Raw genomic sequence first — 12,455 nt, forward strand, 5'->3', positions numbered from 1 at the left:
CCGTCCTAGGTGCAACTGCGTGGCGAAAAGTTGCGACCGGCCAGACGCCCGGCTGTGACGAAGAGCTCCCGCGAGGTGAAAAACTGCAACCGGCGAGGCGCATAGCTGCAACAACGAGCTCCGGCCAGGTGAAAAGTTGCGACTGGCCAGGCGCGCGGCTGTGACGACGAGCTCCGGCGAGGCTCACAGCTGTGACAACGGTGAGAGTGGCTGGCCAGTCGCGCGGCTGTGACGACGAGCTCCGGCGAGGCTCACAGCTGTGACAACGGTGAGAGTGGCTGTGACGACGGCGAGCGGCCATGAGCGCTTTGGCTCATGAGGCCGTGGTCGACGCGGACCGGCGGCGTGCACGATGCAGTTCGTGGGCGGCAACCCATTTTTCCCCAGGCTGGAGCGTTCGTGCGAGAGGAACGATTTTGGGGCGAGTTTGACTGTTTCATCAAACGGCTATATTTGCTTTAATCCCACAGTTAAAAAGGGCACTTTTAACACGGATCAATCTACCACTTGTTTTCAGCATGCACTATATCCCAGCAATTAATTTGGGCTGCCAAACCTCACCTCAGTTAATCCGACGTCTACCATGTGCAATGATGTTTCTAAATGCGCTCAGCATAATCTTCTATTCCTTTCTTTCTGATGACAACACCTTGGTATACAACAGCACATATGATGCCACATTGCATTATACTCCTATCCTTTTATTACATTTTGCATCATAAATCAGACCACGAGGGGGGTGGTGTCATCTTGGGCGGCGCCGGACGAGGACTCCAGCAGATCGGGCAGGTCCTCTCTGACGGAGAACCTCAGCCACCGCTTCTTCTCCATGTACACCAGGGCCGGTTGCAGCGCAAACCCGACGAGCACCGCCAGGACGCTCACAGCCATCACCTTGAAGGAAGCCAGCGCCATCACCACGACGATCAGGATGGTCGGAGGGACGATCATCAGGACGGAGCCAACGGTGCCCAGCGGGATCCGGAAAGGCCGGGAGGTGCTAGGGTGGGTCATCCTCAGCTTGATGAAGGCGATGAACTCCAATATCATCCCGAAGCAGTAGAGGTAGTTCTCCGCGGCAATGATCTCCTGGAAGCTCATCCAGGACAGCAGGACCACGCCGAACGCCGAGAACAGGATGCCGATCAGCGGGGTCCCGTAGCGTGATCTCTTGGCGAAGAACTCAGGGAGCATGCCACGCTCAGCCATCCCGAGAAGCTGGTAAGAATCACTGCTCATTTCAGTAACAAAGTTGCCCATGTTTGACAATGCGGCCGCCGCTTGAATCCACGAGTGCAACCAGAAACCACCAAGAATCTTTGCAATGTCTGAAAAATATCCGTCTGTCCACGACTCCCGAACAACCGGAAGTGCTGCTGTACAGGTGATCAGAGGGTAGAGGTATCCCCCGACTACTAAAACAAGAGCATAAGAAAGTGCCCTGGGGAGGGTTCTCTTTGGATTCTCAACCTCTCCAGCCAATGTACTGATTGAATCCCAGTAGTTGAGGTTCCAAAACAGAGTGTTTAGATACAGGCCCCAATTCACATTGTCCAGGTCCATTTCAAACCATCTTGAAGGTTCAATGTGTGGAATCGCTATCAATCCCATTACAAAGAAAGGGAGCAGAGAGAACACCCCAAGAAAGACTGCCACCCAGCCAACTATCGTCAATCCTCTGTAGTTCATGTAAGTAAGGGCAACTGTGAGGATAAGCACCGCAAAAGTCCTTGGAAGCCCACCCCCGAGAGCTGGGACACTGGACTTGACATAGTCAAGAAAAAGGACTGGATAGAGAGCATTATCTATGACACCGCTGAGCCACTTTGCCCAGCCTTGCTGAAAACCCCAAAAGGGCCCAAGAGCTGAAGAGACCCAGACGACATAGCCACCATTCTCAGGAAACATAGTACCCATCTCAGCAGTGATTAGGACTTCTGGAATACTCCATATGAGCGCAAACAGAAGAAACCCCACAATTGCCAGGAGTGGTCCAGCAGCCTTGACACTATCCTCAATCCCAAAGGGACCTCCTGAGACTTCATAGAATATGAGGAAGACAAGTGGGACCATGGAAACCTTTGGGATGCCATGCCCTCCCTTACGCTCTTTGCTCTCGTTGTTGACACCGTCATACTTGAAATCAACACGTTCCTCCATACGAAGAAAGGCTGAATTTGCTCGTGTTACTGCTGTACTCCTCAATATCTGCAGTTGGAAAGTCAATTATCCATTAAAATACAAACCTTATGTTGTCCCTTGTTTTGTCATGCAGAATATGTACACAAGGACCACAATTTTGATGTCACAAACTTGTAGCTTGTTCTGAATTAAATTAGTACTCCCTCCGTTCCAAAATAGATGACTCATCTATTTTGGAATGGAGGGAGTAATAGAAAGGAAAATATGCCTTAATGCCAATCAAAGATGCATGGCTAAGGAAATTACCACTGAATTTGAATGGTTCTATGTAATAAAATTAAAAGGTAACTCCACTGGCATTTTTACCATTGTGTCAATCTAAGTTAGGCTTTTTTGTCCAGTCAGGTTCTGCATTTCACGAAAGCCATAGTTGAAATCAAAACAATCCCCCATAGGAAGGAGAGGTTCAATTTGCTTGTGTTATTCTGTGCCCCTCAATTTCTGCAGTTGGAAAGCCAATTATCAATAAAAAGTAAACCTTATGTTGTTCCTTTAGAACATGCAACACATGTCCGCAAGGAATGTAAATGGTAGTATAAATCTAATTTCCATATCAACGAGTAGATAGCTTGTCTACACGTATACTATACTAAAAGAAAAGAAAAACGGCTTTTCAATCACATATAGTTCAAATATACACAAGGCGTTTCAACCTTTGACAGTAAATCATGTATAAGTAACTATCAATGTGGTCACTGTATCCATCTTGTAGGCCTCACAAAATACCTTTTGGTCGCCTATAAGATAGCAGTCGTGTTAATTTTGTGAAACTCGAATATGTAAATCATGCATAGTCAAAACATACACCAGGCTTAGGTGTCTCAATGGAATTTTCGTATGGCCATATAATATACTCCTTCCGATCCATAATAAGCGTCGCAGACTCGCAGTTTTGAACTAACCTCAGTTCAAAGTTAGTTCAAAACCGCGACACTTATTTTGGGTCAGAGGGAGTAGAATATATAGTACATCAATATGGTATTTGAACTCTTCAATTATTGATGCAATACGGGCAAGTTCGAGTGATAATTTCCCTCCATAAATATCAGGATTTCTAAAAGCGTGTACTCCATCACCACCAGTGGTTAATTTTGCTCCATAAATACCAGGACACTCCATCACCACTGCCCAAACAAAACCCTAGAAATTGCAATCCATGGCGCGATGGCCAGCACAAAATCTGCCACGGCGCGATGGCCGTGGGCACACAGAGCACGGGAGAGAGAGAGCATAGGAGAGGAACAAGTAGCTTACCACCTGTGCCGGAGTATAAGAAGCAGAAGAATCGGCCACCGGAGGGGCAGGGCCGGAGGCGTCGGAGTGGAAGAAGAATCCCCCGCGCAGCAGCACACCACACGGCGGCGGTCTCCTGCGCGCCTGCGAGAGGAAACCGCGTCGGTGAAGAAGAGGAAACGGAATCGAACCAAGCGAGGGGCGGCTGCACAGAGAGAGGAGAAGTGGGGAGGACCTTGGCTCGACGAGCTCCTCTCCCGGCGGCAGAGAGAGGAGAAGAGGGAACCAGGGGGCGGCGGCACACAGAGGCTCCTCTCCCGGCGCGGCCCTGCTCGAGGCCCTTGGCGACGGCGCGGATCGGGCCTGACCTGCTCGATCTGCGACCCCCCCGCCGACCTAGGGTGGGGGGAGAAGCTTGATCCGCGGCCCGGCCTGGGGTAGGGAGAGAAGGTGAAGGGAGAGGGTGGAGTGCGGCGGCGGTGCGGGAGAGGGCGGGGTCGCCGGCGGCGGTGGGGGTGCTGTCGGCGGCGATGTGGGAGGGAGGGAGGGAGGAACAGATCGAGAGAGGAGGCTCCAGCTCGGGTGTTTTATTTTTGTTTTTCCGAGAGCGTCGCCGAAACCTGGGAGCGACTATGGTGGAGTAGAATCTGGGTTTGTGGTAATAGAAAATAATGATACTAGAAAATTCGATTCTGGCCGTTGGATCAAACAGGGATGGTACAGATTGTCGCGGAGGATCGGAGTCGCGGAAATATTATTAGAATATAGGAAAACTCTTAAATCCATCCGGCTGATTTTTTCTAGAGAAATAAAGCGCGTCGTTTTAGCGTGCCACGCGTCCACCCACATTGTGCTTCCTCGGTCAACTGCCCAGCCCACACACGTCATCTCTTGCTGGGCCCCACGCACCGCTTAGTTAGCGTCCTTATCCGCCAACGCGGGAAGCCACGGCCACGCATTTTTCCTCCCGCATCGAGGTCTTCCCCTTCCTCTAGATCGGTGCCAACACCGGCCACCGCTGACGCAAGCTCTGCTCCCCCTCGGCTGCTGCCCCTGCCCGCTGCTGCAGAGCAAAAAGGGAACCGCTACTACTTGCCGCTTTTTTTCTGTTGTAGGAGTGCTGCAACAGGGTTGCCCGGTGCTGCAATGGGGAGCGCTCGCCACTGCTCGTCGACACTACAATGGAGCGGGGCATTGATGCCGGCGGCGGGACAACGGCGCTGCAATGGAGCGCGCGCTGCTTCCGGCGGCGCTACGGCGGCGCTGCTGCCGTCGGCGCCACAAGTTGACGAGGGCGGCGCTGCAACGGAGCGAGCGGCGATGCTGCAAGTCAAGAGGGCGGCGCTGCAATGGAGCTGCCGGCGGCACTGTTGCCGGCGGCGTGACAAGTCGAGGAGGGCGGCGCTGCAATGGAGCGGGCGGCGACACTGCCGCCGTCGGGTCACCGATGCTGCGATGAAGCCCTCGCCGCCGGGCACCGGTGCTGCATTGAAGCCCTCGTCGCCGGCCACCGATGCTGCAATGAAGCCATTCGTCGACGGTCACTAGTAATTCTGCTACTCTGCAACAATGCTGGAGCGTTGACCCCATTGCTGCTCGCAGGGGACAAGCTAGGATGCGTGACCACGGATGGAAGCGATAATTGAGAAGGAATCGTGCGGCTCTAATACATCCCAGTTGAGCAAATCGAATGGCTGGTTAGGCGGCTTAAAATTGGATAAAATTAGCTCCCCGATTTGTAGGAACCGCCTAGAATCTATTGGCACATTTTGAGGCTCTATCTCTAGAGTGGATACAATGGGTCTTCTGCATCTATCATTCGGGATATCAGAGAGAGAATACATGATTTTGTGTCTATAGAGTTTATCCACGAGAAGAGGGGTCTGAGTGTTGAGGCTCACACCCTCTTCAAGGAAGCAACTACTTTACCTTTTGGTCGCCACGTGTGGCTTTCGAATTTACAAGACATTATTTGTATTTATGAAGTTATTTTGAGTTAAATAAAGTTGTGGCAATTCAAAAAAATTAATAATTGAGACTTCCTCCGTCGTTCCTAGCCATTGTCATCTCGACACCCATCTTCCCTTCGTAGCGGCAAATACGTTGCCGAGTATTGAGGAATACGCCGAGTGGCAAACCACGAGGTCACGGCTTACGTAGACCTCGGTTACAGATCGTGCAATGATAAACATTGTGCCTACGTGTTCATCACAAGCAAACAACCTTGGCACAATGTTTTGTTGGGGAACGTAGTAATTTCAAAAAAATTCCTACGCACACGCAAGATCATGGTGATGATATAGCAACGAGAGGGGAGAGTGTTCGTCCACGTACCCTCGTAGACCGTAAGCGGAAGCGTTAGCACAACGCGGTTGATGTAGTCGTACGTCTTCACGATCCGACTGATCCAAGCACCGAACGTACGGCACCTCCGAGTTCAGCACACGTTCAGCTCGATGACGATCCCCGGGCTCCGATCCAGCAAAGCTTCGGGGATGAGTTCCGTCAGCACGACGGCGTGGTGACGATGATGATGTTCTACCGGCGCAGGGCTTCGCCTAAGCTTCGCGACGATATGACCGAGGTGGAATATGGTGGAGGGGGCACCGCACACGGCTAAGGAACGATCCGTAGATCAACTTGTGTGTCTAGGGTGCCCCCCGCCCCCGTATATAAAGGAGCCAGGGGGGAGGAGGCGGCCGGCCAAGGAGGGCGCGCCAAGGGGGGAGTCCTACTCCCACCGGGAGTAGGACTCCCTTCTTTCCTAGTTGGAATAGGAGAAGGGGGGAAGAGGAGGAAGAGGGGAAGGAAAGGGGGGGCGCCGCCCCCCTTCCCTTGTCCTATTCGGACTAGGAGGGGGAGGGGCGCGCGGCCCCCTCCTGGCTCCTTCTCTCTTCTCCCTCGTGGCCCATGTAGGCCCATTAACCCCCCGGGGGGTTCCGGTAACCTCCCGGTACTCCGGTAAAATGCCGATTTCACCCGGAACCATTCCGATGTCCAAACATAGGCTTCCAATATATCAATCTTTATGTCTCGACCATTCCGAGACTCCTCGTCATGTCCGTGATCACATCCGGGACTCCGAACAAACTTCGGTACATCAAAACTTGTAAACTCATAATAAAACTGTCATCGAAACGTTAAGCGTGCGGACCCTACGGGTTCGAGAACTATGTAGACATGACCTAAAACCATTCTCGGTCAATAACCAATAGCGGGACCTGGATGCCCATATTGGTTCCTACATATTCTACGAAGATCTTTATCGGTCAAACCGCATAACAACATACGTTGTTCCCTTTGTCATCGGTATGTTACTTGCCCGAGATTTGATCGTCGGTATCCAATACCTAGTTCAATCTCGTTACCGGCAAGTCTCTTTACTCGTTCTGTAATACGTCATCTCATAACTAACTTATTAGTTATAATGCTTGCAAGGCTTAAGTGATGAGTATTACCGAGAGGGCCCAGAGATACCTCTCCGACAATCGGAGTGACAAAACCTAATCTCGAAATACGCCAACTCAACATGTACCTTCGGAGACACCTGTAGTACTCCTTTATAATCACCCAGTTACGTTGTGACGTTTGGTAGTACCCAAAGTGTTCTTCCGGTAAACGGGAGTTGCATATTTCTCATAGTTGCAGGAACATGTATAAGTCATGAAGAAAGCAATAGCAGAATACTAAACGATCAAGTGCTAAGCTAACGGGATGGGTCATGTCAATCACATCATTCTCCTAATGATGTGATCCCATTAATCAAATGACAACACATGTCTATGGTTAGGAAACATAACCATCTTTGATTAATGAGCTAGTCAAGTAGAGGCATACTAGTGACTATATGTTTGTCTATGTATTCACACATGTATCATGTTTCCGGTTAATACAATTCTAGCATGAATAATAAACATTTATCATGAAATAAGGAAATAAATAATAACTTTATTATTGCCTCTAGGGCATATTTCCTTCAGTCTCCCACTTGCACTAGAGTCAATAATCTAGTTCACATAGCCATGTGATTTAACACCAATATTCACATCTGCATGTGATTAATACCCATAGTTCACATCATCATGTGATCAACACCCAAAGGGTTTACTAGAGTCAATAATCTAGTTCACATCGCTATGTGATTAACACCCAAAAGAGTACTAAGGTATGATCATGTTTTGCTCGTGAGAGAAGCTTAGTCAACGGGTCTGTCATATTCAGAGCCGTATGTATTTCGCAAATATTCTATGTCCACAATGCTCTGCACGGAGCTACTCTAGCTAATTGCTCCCACTTTCAATATGTATCCAGATTGAGACTTAGAGTCATCTGGATTGGTGTAAAAGCTTGCATCGTTGTAACTTTAACGACGGGCTCTTTTATCACCTCCATAATCGAGAAACATCTCCTTAGTCCTCACTAAGGATATTCTTGACCCATGTCCAGTGATCTACTTATTAGATCAAAATTGTATTCCTTTGCCAAACACAGAGCAAGGTATACAATAGGTCTGGTTCACAGCATAGCATACTTTATAGAACCTATGACTGAGGCATAGGGAATGACTTTTCATTCTCTTTCTATTTTCTGCAATGGTCGGGTCTTGAGTCTTACTCAACTTCACACCTTGTAACACAGGCAAGAACTCCTTCTTTGGCTGTTCCATTTTGAACTATTTCAAAAATTTATCAAGGTATGTACTCATTGAAAAATCTTATCAAGCGTCTTGATCTATCTATATAGATCTTGATGCTCAATGTGTAAGCAGCTTCACCGAGGTCTTGCTTTGAAAAACTCTTATTCAAGTATCCTTTCATGCTATCCAGAATTTCCATATCATTTCCAATTAACAATATGTCATCCACATATAATATTAGAAATGCTACAGAGCTCCCACTCACTTTCTTGTAAATACAGGCTTCTTCAAAAGTCTGTATAAAACCATATGCTTTGATCAACTCATCAAAGCATATATTCCAACTCCGAGATGCTTGCACCAGTCCATAGATGGATCGCTGGAGCTTGCACAATTTGTTAGCACCTTTAGGATTGACAAAACCTTCTGGTTGCATCATATACAACTCTTCTTTAAGAAAACCTTTAAGGAATGCAGTTTTGTTTATCCATTTGCCAGATTTCATAAAATGCGGCAATTGCTAACATGATTCAGACAGACTTAAGCATAGATACGAGTGAAAAACTCTCATCGTAGTCAACACCTTGAACTTGTCAAAAACCTTTTGCGACAATTCTAGCTTTGTAGATAGTAACACTATCAGCGTCCGTCTTCCTCTTGAAGATCCATTTAATCTCAATGTCTCGCTGATCATTGGGCAAGTAAATCAAAGTCCATACTTTGTTTTCATACATGGATCTTATCTCAGATCTCATGGCCTCAAGCCATTTTGCGGAATCTGGGCTCACCATCGCTTCTTCATAGTTCGTAGGTTCGTCATGGTCTAGTAACATAACTTCCAGAACAGGATTACCGTACCACTCTGGTGCGGATCTTACTCTGTAAGACCTACGAGATTCTGTAGTAACTTAATCTGAAGTTTCATGATCATCATCATTAACTTCCTCACTAATTGGTGTAGTAGTCACAGGAACTGATTTCTGTGATGAACTACTTTCCAATTTGGGAGAAGGTACAATTATCTTATCAAGTTCTACTTTCCTCCCACTCACTTCTTTCGAGAGAAACTCCTTCTCTAGAAAGGATCCATCTTAGCAACGAATCTTGCTTTCGGATCTGTGATAGAAGGTGTACCCAATAGTTACCTTTGGGTATTCTATGAAGATGCACTTCTCTGATTTGGGTTCGAGCTTATCAGGTGAAAACTTTTTCACATAAGCATCGCAGCCCCAAACTTTAAGAAACGACAACTTTGGTTTCTCGCCAAACCACAGTTCATAAGGCGTCGTCTCAACGGATTTTGATGGTGCCCTATTTAAAGTGAATGCAGCTGTCTCTAATGCATAACCCCAAAACGATAGCGGTAAACCGATAAGATACATCATAGATCGCACCATATCCAATAAAGTGCGGTTACGACGTTCAGACACACCATAACGTTGTGGTGTTCCAGGTGGCGTGAGCTGTGAAACTATTCCACATTGTTTTAATTGAAGACCAAACTCGTAACTCAAATATTCGTCTCCGCGATCAGATCGCAAAAACTTTATTTTCTTGTTACGATGATTTTTCCACTTCACTCTGAAATTCTTTGAACCTTTCAACTATTTCAGACTTATGTTTCATCAAGTAGATATACCCATATCTGCTCAAATCATCTTGTGAAGGTCAGAAAATAACGATACTTGCCACGAGCATCAACACTCATTGGATCGCATACATCGGTATGTATTATTTCCAATAAGTCAGTAGCTTGTTCCATTGTTCCGGAGAACGGAGTTTTAGTCATCTTGCCCAAAAGGCACGGTTCGCAAGCATCAAATGATTCATAACCAAGTGATTCCAAAAATCCATCTTTATGGAGTTTCTTCATGCGCTTTACACCGATATGACCCAAACGGCAGTGCCACAAACAAGTTGCACTATCATTATTAACTTTTCATCTTTTGGCATCAATATTATGAATATGTGTATCACTACGATCGAGATCCAACAAACTATGTTCATTGGGTGTATGACCATCGAAGGTCTTATTCATGTAAACAGAACAACAATTATTCTCCGACTTTAAATGAATAACCGTATTGCAATAAACATGATCAAATCATATTCATGCTCAACGCAAACGCCAAATAACATTTATTTAGGTTTAACAGTAATCCCGAAAGTATAGGGAGTGTGCGATGATGATCATATCAATCTTGGAACTACTTCCAAGACTCATCGTCACTTCCCCTTCAACTAGTCTCTGTTTATTCTGTAACTCCTGTTTCGAGTTACTAATCTTAGCAACCGAACAAGTATCAAATACTCAGGGGCTACTATAAACACTAGTAAGGCACACATCAATAACCTGTATATCAAATATACCCTTGTTCACTTTGCCATCCTTCTTATCCACCAAATATTCAGGGCATTTCCGCTTCCAGTGACCATTTCCTTTATAGTGTAAGCACTCAGTTTCAGGCTTTGGTTCAGCTTTGGGCTTCTTCGTCGGAGTGACAACTTTCTTGTCATTCTACTTGAAGTTCCCCTTTCTTTCCCTTTGCCCTTTTCTTGAAACTAGTGATCTTGTCAACCATCAACACTTGATGCTCTTTCTTGATTTCTACCTTCGTCGATTTCAACATCACGAAGAGATCGGGAATCATTTTCGTCATCCCTTGCATACTATAGTTCATCACAAAGTTCTACTAACTTGGTGATGGTGACTAGAGAATTCTGTCAATCACTATCTTATCTGGAAGATTAACTCCCACTTGATTCAAGCGATTGAAGTACCCAGACAATCTGAGCACATGCTCACTAGTTGAGCGATTCTCCTCCATCTTTTAGCTATAGAACTTGTTGGAGACTTCATATCTCTCAACTCGGGTATTTGCTTGAAATATTAACTTCAACTCCTGGAACATCTCATATGGTCCATGACGTTCAAAACGTCTTTGAAGTCCCGATTCTAAGCCGTTAAGCATGGTGCACTAAACTATCAAGTAGTCATCATATTGAGCTAGCCAAACGTTCATAACGTCTGCATCTGCTCCTGCAATAGGTCTGTCACCTAGCGGTGCATTAAGGACATAATTCTTCTGTGCAAAAATGAGGATAAACCTCAGATCACGGATCCAATCCGCATCATTGCTACTAACATCTTTCAACACAATTTTCTCTAGGAACATATCAAAATAAACATATGAAAGCAACAACGCGAGCTATTGATCTACAACATAATTTGCAAAATACTACCAGGACTAAGTTCATGATAAATTTAAGTTCAATTAATCATATTACTTAAGAACTCCCACTTAGACAGACATCTCTCTAGTCATCTAAGTGATCACGTGATCCAAATCAACTAAACCATGTCCGATCATCACGTGAGATGGAGTAGTTTCAATGGTGAACATCATTATGTTGATCATATCTACTATATGATTCACGCTCGACCTTTCGGTCTCCGTGTTCCGAGGCCATATCTGTATATGCTAGGCTCGTCAAGTATAACCTGAGTATTCCGCGTGTGCAACTGTTTTGCACCCGTTGTATTTGAACGTAGAGCCTATCACACCCGATCATCACGTGGTGTCTCAGCACGAAGAACTTTCGCAACGGTGCATACTCAGGGAGAACACTTCTTGATAATTAGTGAGAGATCATCTTAAAATGCTACCGTCAATCAAAGCAAGATAAGATGCATAAAGGATAAACATCACATGCAATCAATATAAGTGATATGATATGGCCATCATCATCTTGTGCTTGTGATCTCCATCTTCGAAGCACCGTCGTGATCACCATCGTCACCGGCGCGACACCTTGATCTCCATCGTAGCATCGTTGTCGTTACGCCATCTATTGCTTCTACGACTATCGCTACCGCTTAGAGATAAAGTAAAGCAATTACAGGGCGTTTGCATTTCATACAATAAAGCGACAACCATATGGCTCCTGCCAGTTGCCGATAACTTCGGTTACAAAACATGATCATCTCATACAATAAAATATAGCATCACGTCTTGACCATATCACATCACAACATGCCCTGCAAAAACAAGTTAGACGTCCTCTACTTTGTTGTTGCAAATTTTACGTGGCTGCTACGGGCTTTAGCAAGAACCGTTCTTACCTACGCATAAAAAACCACAACGATAGTTCGTCAAGTTGGTGCTGTTTTAACCTTCGCAAGGACCGGGCGTAGCCACACTCGATTCAGCTAAAGTGAGAGAGACAGACACCCGCCAGTCACCTTTAAGCACGAGTGCTCGTAACGGTGAAACCAGTCTCGCGTAAGCGTACGCGTAATGTCGGTCCGGGCCGCTTCATCTCACAATACCGCCGAACCAAAGTATGACATGCTGGTAAGCAGTATGACTTGTATCGCCCACAA

At 46.4% G+C, this 12,455-nt stretch overlaps 1 protein-coding gene across 4 annotated transcripts; it reads right to left on the reverse strand.

The window, feature by feature from the left end:
• Window positions 1-594: 594 nt before the first annotated feature.
• On the reverse strand, window positions 595-3,836 carry LOC123110160 (probable polyamine transporter At1g31830). Of its 4 annotated transcripts, none has more exons than XM_044530622.1 (4): window positions 3,671-3,836; window positions 3,457-3,579; window positions 2,509-2,643; window positions 595-2,208 (listed from the first exon to the last, which is right to left on the reverse strand). In XM_044530622.1, exons 3-4 carry the CDS (start codon window positions 2,509-2,511, stop codon window positions 724-726), a joined length of 1,488 nt encoding a protein of 495 aa, XP_044386557.1. In that variant the 5' UTR covers window positions 2,512-2,643; window positions 3,457-3,579; window positions 3,671-3,836; the 3' UTR covers window positions 595-723. The 4 variants fall into 4 exon arrangements, with proteins under 4 accessions (XP_044386557.1, XP_044386560.1, XP_044386558.1 ...); XM_044530625.1 differs by having other exon boundaries at window positions 2,449-2,643; XM_044530623.1 differs by having other exon boundaries at window positions 3,460-3,579; window positions 3,671-3,828.
• Between the last annotated feature and the right edge of the window lie 8,619 nt (window positions 3,837-12,455).

Source organism: Triticum aestivum, chromosome 5B (genome assembly GCF_018294505.1).
Source record: "Triticum aestivum cultivar Chinese Spring chromosome 5B, IWGSC CS RefSeq v2.1, whole genome shotgun sequence".
In the NCBI taxonomy this organism is placed as follows: Eukaryota; Viridiplantae; Streptophyta; class Magnoliopsida; order Poales; family Poaceae; genus Triticum; species Triticum aestivum.